At 45.0% G+C, this 18,916-nt stretch overlaps 1 protein-coding gene across 1 annotated transcript in view; it reads right to left on the reverse strand.

The window, feature by feature from the left end:
* Positions 1–1,945: 1,945 nt before the first annotated feature.
* Positions 1,946–18,916, reverse strand: part of LOC126240266 (chondroitin sulfate N-acetylgalactosaminyltransferase 2-like) — a 138,693-nt gene continuing 121,722 nt past the window's right edge. The window contains exons 8-10 of the mRNA XM_049947912.1: positions 15,543–15,694; positions 4,797–4,944; positions 1,946–2,800 (exon numbers count right to left, since the gene is read on the reverse strand). Of these exons, the coding sequence (XP_049803869.1) occupies positions 2,678–2,800; positions 4,797–4,944; positions 15,543–15,694 (423 nt within the window). The 3' untranslated portion in view covers positions 1,946–2,677. The remainder of the gene's footprint in view (positions 2,801–4,796; positions 4,945–15,542; positions 15,695–18,916) is intronic.

Here is an 18,916-nt window from a genome sequence, read left to right on the forward strand (position 1 = left end):
CAAACGACTATTGAAACTGGTATGTAAAATCTGTGACACTGGCGACATACTAATGCACGAAAATGTCATCCACAAAATTCCGATGATAGAAAGGGCAGATAAGCGCGAAATCTACCGCACGATCAGCTTGACAGCTCACGATTCAGTTGCCGAGAAGAATATTTTACGGAAAAGTTGAGGAAATGTAAAAGCACCAGAGAAGCAATTCTGACATTGGAAGCAAGACTAGAGAAAAATCAAGAGACGTTCATAGGATTTGTCGACCTGGAAAAGCATTTGAAATGTAATATGGTGTAATATGTTTGAAATTCTAAGGAAAATATAGATAAGCTGTAGGGAGGGAGGGGTAATTTAACATGTACAAGAGCCAAGAGAGGATAGTAAGGTTGGAAGACCAAGACTGAAGTGCTAGGGTCAAAAACCATGTAAGAGAGAGATGCAGTCATCTGTCACTATCAATCTATACATCAGAGAATCAATGACAGAAATGAAAAAGATCTTCAACAACGGTATTAAATTTAGGACGAAAGGATGTCCATGATAAGATGCGCTGACGCGTTGCTGTTCTCATTGAAAGTCAAGATAATTTCAGGATCTGTTAAATGGACTATTCTAACGAGTAAAGAATATGGATTGAGAGTAAAACGAAAAAATACGAAGTGGGGGAAATGAGAACAAACCATGAAAGTTGGTGATCACGAAGTAGATGAAGTTAAGGAGTTCTGCAACCTTGGAAGCAAAATAAGTCACGACGGACGACGGAAATCAAGAGAAATCTACTCTTATCAAACATAGGCCCTAATTTGGGGAAGAAATATCTGATAATGTACGTCTGGAGCACAGCATTGTATGCCAGTGAATCATAGTTTGTGAAAAAAACGGAACAGAAGAGAATCAAAGCGTTTTAGATGTGGTGCTGCAGAGGGATGTTGAAAACTAAGTGGACTGATAAGGCTAGGAACGAGAAGGTGCTCCGCAGAATCGGAAAAGATGCTCAACAATAAGGAGGGACAGGATGGTGGGACATGTGGTGAGATACCAGGGAATAACTTTGATGGTAGCAGAGGGAGCTGTAGATGGCAAAGACTGTAGAGGAAGACAGAGATTGGAATACATACAGTAAATAATTGATGACGTGCAGGTAGGTTTCTAAAAAGAAGGTCGCTTACCGAATCCTCTTCTGACCGATTCTTGAGTGTTTTTCATTGTCTGCTAACCTAGAGCTCTTACCTAGCTGAACGAAGGGACGAGTTAGATAAGATCCGCCATAGTGCTAGTTAGTCAGCTTGAGATAGTCTAAAATGCCAAAAAGAATCCCCAGTTGGAGATGGAACAGGAAATTTTCTTTAATTATAAGTTACAGAAAGTCTAAAAATTCCAACAGTGAGTTCCAATATGTATATTACTTCGTAGAATACATTTCTAGTATTGATCGTCAACGAAAATTATTATTAAAACGACCAAGCTCACAAGGAGATGTTGCTGTGATAAAATCTTCTCGGGTTGACAGCCGAGTCAGCGCGTTGTTCTCCAGCTACGTTTCAGCAAGTTTCTTACATGCCATCTTCAGGCGAAGATTCGCCGAGAAAGCCTGCATTCTCAGAGATGTTGCTGTGTCTACAGTTGTGAACCTTTGAAGTACTGCCGATGTAGTGCGCCGTACTGCACATTAGGATATGGAGAAAAATCCACAAAACTGAAATACTTCGTGTATTAATAACCATTTCTAACTGAAGACCGAATTTGTATATAAATGAACTGCATTCTCACAGTTTTGTTGTTATGTTCTTCACAAAATACTTCTACGTGCTATTGTATTTGTTCATTAAAAACAGATTGAACGTGGAATGAATGCATGCTACTATGTTATGTTATGTGGTTAGAATCATATACTTTATTTTACAGACTCAGATTAAGTACAAAATATTTATTCCTTGCTACTCTACACAGTTTCGTACACAGTTCAAGACTTGTTTGTGAGGTGAGCCACTGTCAGTCTACTTAGTACCATTGATTCGCAGGTCTGAAGCTCTGTGGCTGTACCACTGCCATTCTATGGAGACGTTTTGACCATGCGACGGATCTCACTTTAAAGCACAACGTGACACGTGTGTGTGGGTGAGCATCATCCACCAGCCGACGTTTTGGCACAGCCCATGGTATAATTGGAGCTGGTTCAGCTGCACTTGTGATGTTTTGCTGAGGGCATTCGCCCAAAGGCAGGAGACTTTTCGGCCGTGAAATGTGAGTCCAACGTCAGCTGTAGCACAACTTGCAGCAGTGCCATCTATATAAGACGTTTTGATTAGAGTACACATCCAGAAACAGGCAACATTTATATTGCAAACCGGGCTTCATCGTCAGGGGAGGCATCATTTGGCCAGTTGTGCATGTGTCGTTTCTGTAAGGTCGCCCGACTTCAGGCAGGTGAAGTTTCGGCCGCGGGACGTACTACATCGTCAAGCATTGCTGAAGTCGAGGAAGGCAAGCAGCCGGAGCTGCGAACGTTCTGCTTCGGCGAGGGCGCACTTCCACGGGAAGAGGGTTTTGACGTAGTAGTAGGGGTAGTCCACCATCAGGTTTGGAGCACGAGTGGCCCCAGCTGGATATACAACGCTTCAGTGAGATGACCCGTTCTTAGGTAGACGACGTTTCGTCCACTAGACGTAGTCCATCGTCAGGCGTGGCGCGACTCGTCGCGGAAGGCTAGCAGCCCCAGCTGCGCGTGCGACGCTTCGGTGAGGGCGCGCATCCTCAGGCAGGCTCGCAGCTGTTCCGCGGGCAGCCGCCGACTGCACTCCTGCAAAGATGTCAACGTCTTTCTGACACCTACACATACGAAGGTGGTTCGAAATTCAAGGAAAAGGTTTATTCAGGAAGTCAAAGAGGTACACATTTACTCGGGCAATTATACATATTACGGGGACTATTCCAGAAGTAAGGTCCGTTCGGAAATGGAAGCCACCGTGAGAACAAAAAATATTTTATTTGCCACAGTTACCTACACCTTCCAGCTACTTCTCTACATAGTCGCCGCTCCGACTTACACATGTGAACTAGCGTTGTACCACCTTTCCACTATCCTCGTCATAGAAGGCAGCCGCCTGTACTTCCCGCCAATTGTCTGCGCTTGTCTACAGCTCGTTGACTGTGGCAAGAAGTTGTCTTCAAAGTTAGCAGATCGTGTGAACAGAGATGAAACTCAGGGGCATCCAGTTACAGGCTGTATTGTGGGTGGGCAAACACTTCCCATCGAAAACGCTACAGGAGCATCTTTATTGCCCCTGCAAGGTTCGCAGGAGAGCTTCTGTAAAGTTTGGAAGGTAGGAGACGAGATACTGGCAGAAGTAAAGCTGTGAGTACCGGGCGTGAGCCGTGCTACGGTAGCTCAGATGGTAGAGCACTTGCCCGCGAAAGGCAAAGGTCCCGAGTTCGAGTCTCGGTCGGGCACACAGTTTTAATCTGCCAGGAAGTTTCACGCCACAAGCAGTCGAGCGTCCACACCTTATTAAACAACGTGTAGGCTGACGGCTTGCTTGCTCTGTAAGGAAATATAGCCGGCGATCTGTGGTCTGACAGAGTACAGTGCAGTGGGAGGCACAAGTGTTTCAGAGCACTCCATTCAGCGCACGTGATTGAGCATCGGCCTATGCAGCAAAAGGCGCCCCCCTCGTCCCCGTCTTTCCATGGTATCTCAACGACATCGTCAGTTACGACTGGAGTGGGCATTCAGTCATCGAGAGTGGACCGTGGATCAATGGGAACTTGTCGCATAGTCGGATGTATGACGTTTCTTGTTACATATTATAGATAACCATGTCTAGAAACGCCATCATTCAGGTTGATCAAAACATGCATTGCACGGCAGGTGCTTTCCTGTAAATGCAATATTGTGGGCTTCCAAGGGACATTTGGCAGTAATCGAAGGCAGCATAACAGCTTTGGGCTGCATGAGCATTACTGTGGACCACGTCCATCCCTTCATGCTTGATGTCTTCCCTGAAGGGAGGATGACGGTTCAATCCCGCGTCTGGACATCCTGATTTATGATTTCCGTGATTTCCCTAAATCGCTCCAGCCAAATGCCGGGATGGTTCCTTTGAAAGAGCACGGCCGCCTTCCTTCCCGTCTTTCCCTAATCCGATGAGACCGATGACCTCCCAGTTTGGTCTCCTCCCCCAAACAATCCAATCTTCCCTGACGGCGATGTTATATTTCAGGAGGATAACTCTCCATATCACAAGGCTAGGATCGTGCTACACTGGTTTGAGAGGACTGGTAGTGAACTCACGTTGATGTCTTGCCCACCGAATTCGCGTAATCTGTACCTGACGTAACACATCTGGGAGGCTTGCTTGCTTGCTCAGCGTCCACAACCCATCGGTCCATAACTTACGGGAAGTGTATGACATGCACGAAGACGTCTGGTGCCACATGTCTCGGGAAACCAACGAAGGACTTGTCGCATCTACGTGCCGCATAAAATCGCTGCTGTATTTCGCTCCAAAGGTGGACCAACAAACTACTGAATGGTTGGTCATAACGTTTTGTCTCATCAGTGTTTGCGGAATATTATGAAGATATCTGGATGGTTGTGTTGTGACTCCCTACGTCATCGCGATCCTAGTCGGCTTTTACCGGCAGGAAGTACCTTGTCTCTCCCTTCACTCCATACCACTCTAGACCGCAATCAATACTTTTCATTTTGAATGTCTGGTGCTCCACATGAAGCTATAGCGAATGCTGCAGATAATGAATATGGCTGACGTCAGCAAGCAGTGACACCCGCCGCTCACCTTGGGGTGCCACAGACGGAAGATGCCGGGGTCTGTGGCGCGCACCACCTTGACGCGCGATCGCACGTGGCGCCGGTACAGCGACACGCCCTCCCCACCCCAGCTGGGTGGGTCCTCCGCCGGGGTGGACGCCTTCAGGAAGTCAGACCTGTAAACATAGCCCTGCCTGTAATCACGTCTGTAACAAATCCACACATTATGCTGCCGCTGGCAAACTGGCACACTTGGCGAATGTGACAGCCGCTAACTATCATTGAGTTCCCAGTTGTAGTTAAGCTCGATTTCACCAAACGAATTTCACTTTGTTCACTGATTCTCGGTTTTATAATTTTCATCCTCAACATCAGCATCACATAGCCGACGCTTTCTCACGGCAGCCAACGTTACTTTTTTTATATCTATAATAAAGTCCATTACGTAGTAAATGCAATGACTCAGTAAGAGTAATACACTACTGGCCATTAAAATTTCTACACCAAGAAGAAATGCAGATGATAAACGGGTATTCATTGGATACATATATTATACTAGAACTGACATGTGATTAAATTTTCACGTAATTTGGGTGCACAGGTCCCAAGAAATGAGTACGCAGAACAACCGCCTCTGGCCGTAATAGCGGCCTTGATACGCCTAGGCATTGAGTCAAACAGAGCTTGGATGACGTGTACAGGTACAGCTGCACGTGCAGCTTCAACACGATACCACAGTTCATCAAGAGTAGTGACTGGCGTATTGTGACGAGCCAGTTGCTCGGCCACCATTGACCAGACGTTTTCAATTGGTGAGAGATTCTCCCTTGGTAATCCATTGTTTAGATTGCTGTTTGGTCTCTGAAGTATAGTAATGTATCCATGTTTCATCCAAAGTGCCGAAAGGACGCTTAAAGTCCTGTGGATTCTTCCTGAACAGCTGCAAACCATCCTTGCAACACTTCACACGATTCCGTTTTTGGTCAAGCGTGAGCAATCGCGGAACCCATCTTGCGGATAGCTTTCTCATGTACAAATGTTTATGCAAAATATTATGAACCCGTTCATTCGAGATGCCCACAACACTAGAAATCCCACGCACCTTAATCCACCATACCATGGATTTTATTAATGATTTCTGAAGTCGTAACCTCCACAGGGCGTCCAGAACGTTCAATATCACTTGTGCCCATATGGCTACTTGAAAAATTTTAAAAACCACGTATAAACTGTCACCGTAATGTTTATCAATCTTCTCTTTAGTCTCCTGAGGCGTTTTGCCTTTTATAAAGTTATGTTTAATCACCACACGAAATTCTTTTTCGTCCATTTTTTGACAATCACTCGTCTTCCTCGATTCACACGAATGCCAAACACAAGGAAATAGACCAATAGGGCTGAAACTTGGTGTGCTTTCTTTCCAAAGACGCTACCAACTAAAACTTACCTCAATACGCACCGGTGGTGCCATCTCTCGGACTTAGCACGGACTTTTCAAACAACCCTCGTATTTTCATGGTCCTCACGCGAAATGTACATTGGCGGCAGTAGAACCGTTCTGTAGTCAGCCTCAAATGCCGCTTTTCTAATTTTTCTCGATAGTGCACCTCGAAAAGAACGTCGTCTACCTTCCAGTGAGTCCCATTTTAATTCCCGAAGCATCTCCGTAATACTTGCGTATTACGCTCGTAACAAATCTAGCAGCCCGCTTCTGAATTCCTTCGATGTTTCCTTTAATTCTACCTGATGCGAACTCCAAAAACCATTGCACACACGGAACTCAATGCCCCTATCACTACACAGGATCTCATTGCTACACTCCGCACAAAACGCAACACCGCTCCTGGTCACGATCGTGTCACCTACCGTCACCTTCGTGAAGCTCCTGTCTCTTTCCTCTCCACCCTGGCCAGGCTCTACAATGTAGTCCTGTCCACCGGTTACTACCCCGACCTGTGGAAAACCTCCCGTATCCTCATGTTCCTTAAACCCGGCAAAGCGCCATCCGCCGTCTCCTCCTACCGTCCCATCAGCCTTACCTCGGTCTTCAGCAAGGTCCTGGAATCTATCCTCACCCGCCGCATCCACCAGCATCTCCGCCAGCACCGCCTCCTTCCCGTTACCCAGTGTGGCTTTCGGCCGTCCTTCTCTTCCGACGACCTTCTCCTTCACCTCACTCATCTCCTTTCCGAACAGCTTAATTCCCGTCGCTCCGCAATCTTCCTCTCCCTGGACCTCGAACGTGCTTATGACCGCATATGGCATTCCGGTCTCCTCTTCAAGCTCCAAACCTTCGCCCTTCCCATTAACTACGTCCGTCTGATCGGCTCCTTTCTCTCCCGCCGTCCTTCCTATGTCACCGTCCATAACACAGATTCCTACACCTTTTTCCCCTCTGCCGGTGTGCCCCAAGGCTCCGTCCTCTCCCCCCTTCTGTACCTTTTGTACACGGCGGACATGCCGCCGCCGTCAGCCCCCGTCCACCTTCTCCAGTTTGCCAATGACACCGCCTTCCTTGCCCTTGCCCCCACCCTACAGCGCTCCCAACACCTTCTCCAATCCCATCGTGACCGGTTCACCGCTTGGTGCAACCAGTGGCTGCTCAAGGTCAATCCCTCCAAAACCCAGGCGATCATTGTAGGCAAAACCACCCCTTCCTTCCGCCTCCTTGATTTCTACATCACCATCTATGGCCGTCCTATCGCCCTCACTCCCACCCTTAAGTACCTTGGCGTCACCCTCGACCGCCGCCTCTTCTGGACTCCCCACCTCCGGACAATCCAAGCCAAGGCACGCTCCCGACTCAGTCTCCTCAAGCTCCTCTCTGGCCGCACGTGGGGTCTGGACCCCTTCACCATCCTCCACACTTATCAATCCCTCATCCGCCCTATCCTTTGTTATGCCCATCCGGCTTGGATCTCTGCCCCCCCTTCCTTTTATAAATCCCTCCAAATCCTTGAACGCCATGCTCTCCGCCTCGCCTATCGCATCCGTCTCCCCTCCCCTACGCGGATCCTGTATGATCTCATCCCCTTCCCCCACCTCCTCCTTTTCCTTGAAAGGATACGGATCCTGTACACCTCCCGTAAACTCGACCCTCCTCACCTGCTCGTCTCCCCGATCCCACCCACCCCCGCCCGCTGCCGCGCCTGTATTCCCACGTCCCACCCGGTCTCCATCTCTCAACCCTCCTTACCCTCTCCCAAGGTGGCTTCCGCCAGCTCCCCCTCCCTGATGATGTCCTCCTCTCCTGCATCTACCCCTCCTATCAACTTTGATCCTCCCCCCCGCCCTCCTGTGTCCTTTCCTTTAGGCACCCTCCCTCCCCCCTTTCCCTTCCCTTCTCTTTCCTTTCCCCCCTCCCTCCTACCCTCTCCCCCGGGCTTCCCCTCCCCCTTCCTCCCTCCCCCACTCTCCTTTGCCCATGGCATCTCTGCTCTCCCCTCTCCCATTTCCCCTTCCTCCTCCTCCACCTCCTCTCTTGGCAGGTCCCCGGACTCGTACACGCTCAGTGAACATTCGCGCGCCGGAGATCATCGCCATCAGCGTCTAGTGTGTGTGCATCGTTTTGTCTTTTGTGCAGTTACAACTCCACTGTTCACATGTGCCGTCGCCGTTCTCCGTGTTTTGTGCGCCGTGTCTACCAGTGTTAGTGTTTTTATCGTCCAACGTGAACGGCTTCTTGTTTATTGTTTTTTGTATCTCCATTTTTTGCCCGCCGTTTTTTGTATTGTCTGTATCACCTCTATGTCATGTTATTGTTCCACTTAAGGCTGAAGAGCAGCGTACTATGCTGCTGACAGCCCGCCTGTATAGGTGTTTAAAACTACAATAAAGGAAAAAAAACTCCAAAAACTCGAACAATACTCAACAGTGGGTCGTACTAGTGTCCTATAAGCGATCTCCTTTACAGTGAACCATCCCTGCTACAATCCTTACATGCTCATTTCCTTTCACATTCCTTAGCAGCCGGCCGGGGTGGCCGAGCGGCTCTAGGCGCTACAATCTGGAACCGCGCAACCGCTACGGTCGCAGGTTCGAATCCTGCCTCGGGCATGGATGTGTGTGATGTCCTTAGGTTAGTTAGGTTTAAGTTGTTCTAAGTTCTAGGGGACTGATGACATCAGAAGTTAAGTCGCATAGTGCTCAGAGCCATCCTTAGCAGCGTTACGCCTAGACATTAAATCGCTGTGACTCGGTCAAGCACTACATTAATAATGCCGTATCTGAGCATTTCAGGTTTGGTTTTCCTACTCATTCGCATTAACTTACGTTTTCCCACATTTAGAGCTAGGCACCATTCATGACGCCAACTCGAAATTTTGTCTAAGTCATCTTGTATCCTCCTACAGTCGCTCAACGACGACTGCTTGCCACACACCACAGCACCATCAGCAAAAATCCGCAGACTGCTGCGCATCCTTTCCGCCACATCATTTATCTATACCTATAGGAAATCTGTCCTATCACACTTCCCTGGGACACTTCTGGCGGTACCCTTGCCTCTGATGAATGCTTCCCATCGATGGCAACACAGTGGGTTCTGTTACATGAGAAATCCGATATATTTCACTCTCTGTCGGCCCCACAGTTTTTATCCTCTACAGCTCCCTGTAGTACCACTGAAGTTATTCCCTGACGTCCTAACATATGTCCTATTTTTTGTCCCTTCTACTTGCCTGTGTTTTCTATGTGTTCCTTTCTTCTCTGATTTTATGCAGAATCTCTCATTCATTCCTTCATCAGTCCACCGAATTTTCAACGTCCTTATGGAGCACTACAGTTTAGACGCATCCATTCTCTTATTTTCCGGTATTCTCACAGACCGTGGTTCACTACTACAATGCTGCCCTCCAATCATACGTTATCAGAAATTCCTTCCTGAAATTAAGATCTACCTTGGCTACTACTACAGAAATGCATCCTTTATCTGCGTTATTCTGTTCTGTTTTTTATGTCCTCCTTACTTCGCCCGTCATATGTTGTTTCACGTAACTAATGAGGAGGTATTGAATAGGATTGGGGAGAAGAGAAGTTTGTGGCACAACTTGACTAGAAGAAGGGATCGGTTTGTAGGACATGTTTTGAGGCATCAAGGGATCACAAATTTAGCATTGGAGGGCAGCGTGGAGGGTAAAAATCGTAGAGGGAGACCAAGAGATGAATACACTAAGCAGATTCAGAAGGATGTAGGTTGCAGTAGGTACTGGGAGATGAAGAAGCTTGCACAGGATAGAGTAGCATGGAGAGCTGCATCAAACCAGTCTCAGGACTGAAGACCACAACAACAACATGTTGTTTTGCTTCGAAGGTAGCAGTACTTCTTAACCTCACCAAGTTCGTGGTCCCACAATTTTGATATTAACTACATCACTAATCTCATTTCTGGTGCTCCTCTTTACTTTCGTCTTTCCGCGGTTTACTCTTAATCCATATTCTTTACTTTTTACACTTTCCGTTCCATTTTTCAGCTCCTGTAATTCTTCTTCACTTTAACTTTCCTTCATTTCTTCTTTTATATAATTGAGTAATAGGGGCAAAAGACTGCATCCTGTATCGCATCCTGTTTCTTCTGAGCATTTTGTCCTTCATCATCCATACTTATTTTTTCCCTCTTGGATCTTGTCCATGTTGCATATTACCCTTATTCTCTCCAAATTTCCGACATCTTGCACCATTTTACATTGCAGAAAGCATTTTCTACGTCGGCAAATCGACAAATCCCGTGAACGTGTCTTGATTTTCTTGAGTATTACATCCATTATCACGCACAAAGTTAGAACCACCTCTGTGGTGCGTTTACCTTTGATCATTGTCCAACAGGTTCTCGATTTTCTTTTCCATTCATCTGTATGTTCTTCTGGCCAGCAACATTAATGCATGTAATGTTAAGCTGATTGTGTTCAATTCTTGTACTTACTAGCCGTTGATGTCTTCGGGATTGTGTGCACGAAATTTTTCCGGAAGTTGGACGTCACGTCTCGAGTCTCATAAATCCTATAAACCAGCCTGAATAGCCGACCGGTTGTGAGTTCCCCAAATGATTTTAGAATTCCGAAAGAATATTATCCATCCCTTCTGCCTTACTTGGCCGCAACTTGGGGAAGCTTCGTTAGACTAAAACTCTAGTTATACGTTTTCCATATCGACTACCATTTATTTTTCTACGACAACAGACAAGTCTTGCCGTCGTAGATATCTTCAATGTATTCTATGTCACTTAACCACTCTCTCCTCTGCGTTTTACACTGGAATCCCCACTGCGCTCTTAATGTTGCCACCTTGCTTTTAGCCGGCCTGAGTGGCGGAGCGATTCTAGGCGCTAGTCTGGAGCCGCGCGACTGCTACGGTCGCAGGTTCGAATCCTGCCTCGGGCAGGGATGTGTGTGATGTCCTTAGGTTAGTTAGGTTTAAGTAGTTCTAAGTTCTAGGGGACTGATGACCTCAGAAGTTAAGTCCCATAGTGCTCAGAGCCATTTGAACCATTTGAACCTTGCTTTTAATTTCACCGAAATCTGTTTTTATTTTTCTGTTGCTGAATCACTATCCCCCCGTAGCAACCCAAAGATGAATCTTTTGCCCTACACTATAGCGTCATCAGCAGACAGTTGTAGAGTGATCGTCACCTTATTCGACAGACTGTTTATATGTAGCAGGCTAATTCTGGCAGGTTCCCTGTCCCAGGAACGGGGAGAGATGCTTCTGTTATTACGAACCATTGCGTTTTATCGCCTTCTATAAAAGCATCACTATAAAAATGAAACAAAAACACAAACTGCTATTACAGCTAGTAACGCCGCTTCTACTCGACATCAACTACGAGCGTTGTTACGGAAACCCACTCATGTAAAGGTAGCATTTGCACCACATACTTTAAAAGTATGTTATTCCTGAGCGATGTACGTTACGATTGTTGTCAAGACTTCATAAAATTAGGTAAAGGAGAATTTGAAATTATATTTATTTTTCTGTAATAGTTTAATCATTACGACACGCTTAGCCAGCCAAGAGCGGTAACGCCCATGCTTCTCGGACGCTGGCAGTTTCGGATCGAATCCGCCTCGTGGATTAACGACGAGGGCTAGCGAACCGGCCACCCTGGATGTGGTTGTTAGGCGGTTTCCCACATCCAAATAGGTAAATACCGAGTTGGTACCCACGCCCCTCCTCAGATGCAGCGTTACCCAAACGTTTAGAAAACGTTCCCATACATAAACACGAGATCTGCACCAGATGCAGACAGGTGGTGTACACAGATTCCTTCACAGGGAGAGCAGGAAGGACGTCCGGCCAACAGGTGTCACTAACATTGCGAAAACCGACGTACAACAATGCCGACCTCGTAGCGAAATAGGAAATGGCAAAACGGAAAGAAGAAGAAGCTAGTTTAAACAGACGTACAACAATGCCGACCTCGTAGCGAAATAGGAAATGGCAAAACGGAAAGAAGAAGAAGCTAGTTTACTACCATAATGTTCTGTGGGATGAATATTGTAGTTACGTTTCGGCTTCGGATCCGTTAACTACGGCATCATCCATGGAATACCACTCAAGCTGCGGCAGGTTTTTATCAACGCCCATAGAAACATTTTAAACCACATTTCTTGTAGTTAGGAGTATAACTGAGGGAGTAACAACAATCTATTTCAACTAATATAACGAATAACGGTACCGAAAACTAAATATGCATTCAAAATTCGTATCGTAGATACATTCCTGTAATAAATAAAATTTTAATGCTTCTTTGCCTGGTGTTATGCAGTGTTTACATAAAACCGCAAAGTACTAAATGCGATCGATCTACAGCAAGGGTGGGCAATTGTTTTGGCTCGGGGGCCACATTATAGACACAGAGGTTAGCGGAGGGCCGCACCTTATAAACCTTTCACTTCTAATGCCGTATATATACTGGCGGCATATATATATATATATATATATATATATATATATATATATATATATATATATATATATATGCCGCCAGTATATATACTTGCGGTATATATATATATATATATATATATATATATATATGCCGCCAGTATATATACGGCATTAGAAGTGAAAGGTTTATAAGGTGCGGCCCTCCGCTAACCTCTGTGTCTATAATGTGGCCCCCGAGCCAAAACAATTGCCCACCCTTGCTGTAGATCGATCGCATTTAGTACTTTGCGGTTTTATGTAAACACTGCATAACACCAGGCAAAGAAGCATTAAAATTTTATTTATTACAGGAATGTATCTACGATACGAATTTTGAATGCATATTTAGTTTTCGGTACCGTTATTCGTTATATTAGATGAAATAGATTGTTGTTACTCCCTCAGTTATACTCCTAACTTGCATTTTCACAAAAATTTTGGGAATATATATATATATTCCCAAAATTTTTTTGAAAATGCAAGTTTTCTTTATTTACAATTACATATCACACACAGAGTTGCAATTTCGGGTGTAGCAGTGAAAGCGTTAAAATGCATTGATTAGTTAGCTTTACATTTCATAAAAGGTATCGTAAAAATCATTAGATATAAATGAAAGAGTCAGAAGCAAAGGGGTATAAGTATACTTCTTACAATTTTGATAAGACTAAAGTCACTTGTAACTCTTTCCTTCTGACATCCTCAAATAAGATAGTTGTGTTCAATTTCATTTATTTTGCTAATTTAATATCATCTCCAAGTACATTAAATTTTAAAACAAGTTTAATGGGGCAAATGCACCCTATCACAATTTTGCACAATTTTTGTGAAATCAGGAGTCAGACTGCTAGTTGATATTCTCATCACAGCCTACAAATTACTGTGTGTTAAACAGCTTCAGTATTTGCTCTAGTTGATTTTCAAGCAAGAAAAACTTTGTTCACAAATATACGTCGATCCAAATATGGAGGACATTTTGCCTGCAAATTTCTTGATACGTGGAAATTTTTCAGCTGACAAAGATTTATAAAAGTCAGCTAAAGTTACAGCACTAAACACTTCTTTCACTGCGTGATCTTCCCGCATGTCAATCAGTTCAAGTTGCAGCTCCTGTGGTGCAGTGGCAATATCAGCTGTGATGGGATACGATAAAACATTAAATTGAGGTTCAAGTTTCTTAAAATCCTGATATCTTGTAGTAAACTCGGCCTTCAAACTCTGCAGATAATCCCTAACCTTAGCTGAAACACTTGCAGGTACTTTCTGTTTCCCTAGTAAAGGGAAATGACAAAATTTGTCTTCATTTGCTTGCCTTGCAAGCAGACCTAGTTTTGTTTTAAATGCTTTGACATGTGTCAACATTTCATGAGCAAACAACCCCTTTCCCTACAATGTCACATTCAGCTGTACTGTACTGCACTGTATATTGCAGTAATGTGCTTTGAAATTATAGCGTTTCAATGCTACCTGTTCATGTCCAAGTCCCCACACAACTCTACTTTTGTAAGTCATGATAGGTAAGATGCAGGAGAGGTTGTTGTTGTTGTTTTTGTGGTCTTCAGTCCTGAGACTGGTTTGATGCAGCTCTCCATGCTACTCTATCCTGTGCTAGCTTCTTCATCTCCCAGTACTTACTGCAACCTACATTCTTCTGTATCTGTTTAGTGTATTCATCTCTTGGTCTCCCTCTACGATTTTTACCCTCCACGCTGCCCTCCTGTACTAAATTGGTGATCCCTTGATACCTCAGAACATGTCCTACCAACCGATCCCTTCTTCCAGTCAAGTTTTGCAACAAACTCCTCTTCTCCCCAATACTATGCAATACCTCCTCATTAGTTATGTGATCTACCCATCTAATCTTCAGCATTCTTCTGTAGCACCACATTTCGAAAGCTTCTATTCTCTTCTTGTCCAAACTATTTATCGTCCACGTTTCACTTCCATACATGGCTACACTCCATACAATTACTTTCAGAAAAGACTTCCTGACACTTAAATCTATACTTGATGTTAACAAATTTCTCTTTTTCAGAAACGCTTTCCTTGCCATTGGCGGTCTACATTTTATATCCTCTCTACTTCGACCATCATCAGTTATTTTGCTCCCAATAGCAAAACTGATTTACTACTTTAAGTGTCTAGTTTCCTAATCTAATTCCCTCAGCATCACCGGACTTAATTCGACTACATTCCATTAGCCTCGTTTTGCTTTTGTTGATGTTCATCTTATACCCTCCTTTCAAGACACTGTCCATTCCGTTTAACTGCTCTTCCAAGTCCTTTGCTGTTTCTGACAGAATTACAATGTCATCGGCGAACCTCAAAGTTTTTATTTCTTCTCCATGGATTTTAATACCTACTCCGAATTTTTCTTTTGTTTCCTTTTACTGCTTGCTCAATATACAGATTGAATAATATCTGGGATAGGCTACAACCCTGTCTCACTCCCTTCCCAACCACTGCTTCACTTTCATGCCCCTCGACTCTTGTAAGTGCCATCTGGTTTCTGTACAAATTGTAAATAGCCTTTCGCTCCCTGTATTTTACCCCTGCCACCTTCAGAATTTGAAAGAGAGTATTCCAGTCAACATTGTCGAAAGCTTTCTCTAAGTCCACAAATGCTAGAAACGTAGGTTTGCCTTTCCTTAATCTTTCTTCTAAGATGAGTCGTAGGGTCAGTATTGCCTCACGTGTTCCAACATTTCTACGGAATCCAAACTGATCTCCCCCGAGGTCGGCTTCTACCAGAGGTAACGCACGAGATATCATCACCCTAGTGGGTCCCCCTACGCTGTTATACGCCAGATGGAGATAAGACAAAGTGCGAGAGCGGCTGCTAGCGCCTCACCTGTACTGGCAGGAGGTGGCGAAATCTGCGTCCTGCCAGAAGCCGGTGTCCCGGGAGATGACGAGCTGCTCCGCCTCCGGGGGCAGCGGCCGGCCCTGCAGGGTGTACACCACGTGCGGGTTGTACAGGCTGAACACGATCGGGTAGTACACCTGCGAACCAGCGGGCAGCCGGCTTAGTGGCACAGCGCAGCAACCTGCCAGACCGCTAACTGTGCACCTACATCCACTGAGGAACCAAAACATCATGACCACCTGATTGATAGGGTGTGGGTCCACCTTTGCAACACAATACTGAGGTTCTGCATGTCATCTTTGGTGTGACGTCATAAGCGAGTGAGATCGCTCTCTAAGTTTTTATATATTTTTAGGTTTCAGATACATGTGTCAACATGTGTTGACCACAAAATATTACTGCAGAAGTTGGACCATTATGGAGTAAGGGGAGTAGCTTACAATTGGTTCGCCTCTTACTTTAAGAACAGAAAGCAGAAGGTAATTCTCCGCAATATTGAGAGTGGTAGTGATGTTCAGTCCCAATGGGGCACTGATAAGTGGGGCGTTCCGCAAGGGTTGGTGCTGGGGCCACTGTTGTTTCTTATTTATATAAATGATATGCCTTCTAGTATTACAGGTGATTCAAAAATATTTCTGTTTGCTGATGACACCAGCTTGGTAGTGAAGGATCTTGTGTGTAATACTGAAACAGTATCAAATAATGTAGTTCATGAAATAAGTTCGTGGCTTGTGGAAAATAATTTGATGCTAAATCACAGTAAGACTCAGTTTTTACAGTTTCTAACTCACAATTCAACAAGAACCGATATTTTGATGAGACAGAATGGGCATATTATAAGCGAGACGGAACAGTTCAAGTTCCTAGGCGTTCGGATAGATAGTAAGCTGTTGTGGAAAGCCCATGTCCACGATCTTGTTCAGAAACTAAATGCTGCTTTATTTACCATTAGAACAGTATCTGAAATAAGTGACACTTCAACACGAAAAGTAGTCTACTTCGCATATTTTCATACGCTTATGTCGTATGGTATTATTTTTTGGGGTAATTCTTCTGATTCGAAAAGGGTATTTTTGGATATAAAACGGGCTGTTCGAGCTATATGTGGTGTAAGTTCGAGAACCTCTTGTCGACCCCTATTCAATAGTCTGGGAATTCTGACATTGCCCTCACAGTATATATTTTCTTTAGTGTCGTTTGTTGTTAGCAATATTAGCCTATTCCCAAGAGTTACCAGCTTTCACTCGGTTTTTCTAGGCAGAAATCCAATCTGCATGTGGAATGCACTTCCTTGACTCTTGTGCAGAAAGGAGTGCAGTATTCTGCTTCATCCATTTTCAATAAGCTACCACAAGAACTCAAAAATCTTAGCAGTAGCCCAAACTCTTTTAAGTCTAAACTGAAGAGTTTCCTCGTGGCTCACTCCTTCTATTCTGTCGAGGAGCTCCTGGAAGAGCTAAAAAGTTAAGCAAATTCCAGTGTTACATTGTTGATTTTCTTTATTTAAACTTAAGACTTGTCACCTGAATATGTTTTTTTTATATTTCAATTTATCTGTTTCTAATATCGTGTTATAATTTCATGTATTGACTCGTTCCATGACCATGGAGACTTCTCCTTAATTTGGTCCCAGGGAACAATAAATATATAAATAAATAAAATAAATAAACGGATTCGAAACATCCTTGGCAGGTTATGCTGTTTCTGCGAATTAAGGACTGCTGATATGTGGTCATCGAGACGGTGTCCTATGGTGTCTCATATGTGTTCCGTCGGGTTCAGATCGGGCGAATTTGATAGCCGAGACATCAACGTGAGTTCCCCGTCGTGCTCCTGAAACCACTGTAGCACGATTCTGACCGTGCGACGTGGGTAGTTATCCTGCTGAAAGATGCTACGGTGGTCACGGAAGGCGTCACGCGTGAACGGGTGCAGGTGGTCCGCAGTAATGGTCACGGAGCGCACGGCTGTCATGGGGCCTTAGACTACCACCACAGGGTCCATGAAAGACCAGGTTCATGCCCCCCATAGTGCAAAACTGCTGTCGATGGCACTGTGCATGTTTCGAGCTGCCACATGCCTGTATGATGGCGTATTCGGACACGATCGTCTAGCTGGTATTACAAGAAGCGTGATTCATCCGACCAAGCGACACTTTTCCAGTGATCCATTTCGTTGAGTCAGTATGAGAACACACTGTAATTCTCTGCTGCGGCGCACCGTGTTCAACACCGTGGGTTGAACCGTGTACTTGCACCAGCATTTTTCTGTTCAGTTAGATCTCCCACATATTCTCAACTGCCATAGATCGCCGCCTGTCCTCCTTTACAGAACGGGCAAGTCTCCGACCGACACACTATAAGATGTTGACGTGCAAAACTTAGTCATTTTACGCATATAGACTGAAGGCAAGAGCGAAAATTTGTACCAAGGCAGGGAATCGAACCTGGGTATCCTAATTATTAGGCAGACGCGTTAACCACTAAGCCTCTTTGACACAATGGTATATAATACACTACTGGCCATTAAAACAGCTACACCAAGAAGAAATGCAGATGATAAACGGGTATTCATTGGACAAATATATTATACTAGAAATGGCATGTGATTACATGCCGGCCGGAGTGGCCGAGCGGTTCTAGGCGCTACAGTCTGGAACCGCGCGACCACTACGGTCGCAGGTTCGAATCCTGCCTCCGGCATGGATGTGTGTGATGTCCTTAGGTTAGTTAGGTTTAATTAGTTCTACGTTCTAGGCGACTGATGACCTCAGAAGTTAAGTCACATAGTCCTCAGAGCCATTTGAGCCATTTTGTTGGCTCTGGGATCGAGACGTGGCTGCACGATCCGTTACTGGCATGCGGATAAGATGCCTGTCATCTCGACTGCTAGTGATACGAGGCCGTTGGGATCCTGCACGGCGTTCCGTATTACCCTCCTGAACCTACCGATTCAATATTCTGCTAACAGTCATTTGATCTCGACCAATGCGAGCAGCATTGTCGCGATACGGCAAACAGCAATCGCGATAGGCTACAATCCGACCTTTATCAAAGTCGGAAACGTGATGGTACGCATTTCTCCTCCTTACCCGAGGCATCAAAACAACGTTTCACCAGGTGACGCCGGTCAGCTGCTGTTTGTGTATGACAAATCGGTTGGAAACTTTCCTCATGCCAACACGTTTTAGGTGTCACCACCGGCGCCAACCTTGTGTGAATGTTGTGATAAGCTAATATTTGCATATCACAGCATCTTCTTCCTGTCGGTTAAATTTCGCGTCTGTAGCACGTCATCTTCGTGGTGTAGCAATTTTAATGGCCAGTAGTGTATATGACTCCTATGGCAAGCATATGACA

Source organism: Schistocerca nitens, chromosome 1, assembly GCF_023898315.1.
Source record: "Schistocerca nitens isolate TAMUIC-IGC-003100 chromosome 1, iqSchNite1.1, whole genome shotgun sequence".
NCBI classification, from domain to species: domain Eukaryota; kingdom Metazoa; phylum Arthropoda; class Insecta; order Orthoptera; family Acrididae; genus Schistocerca; species Schistocerca nitens.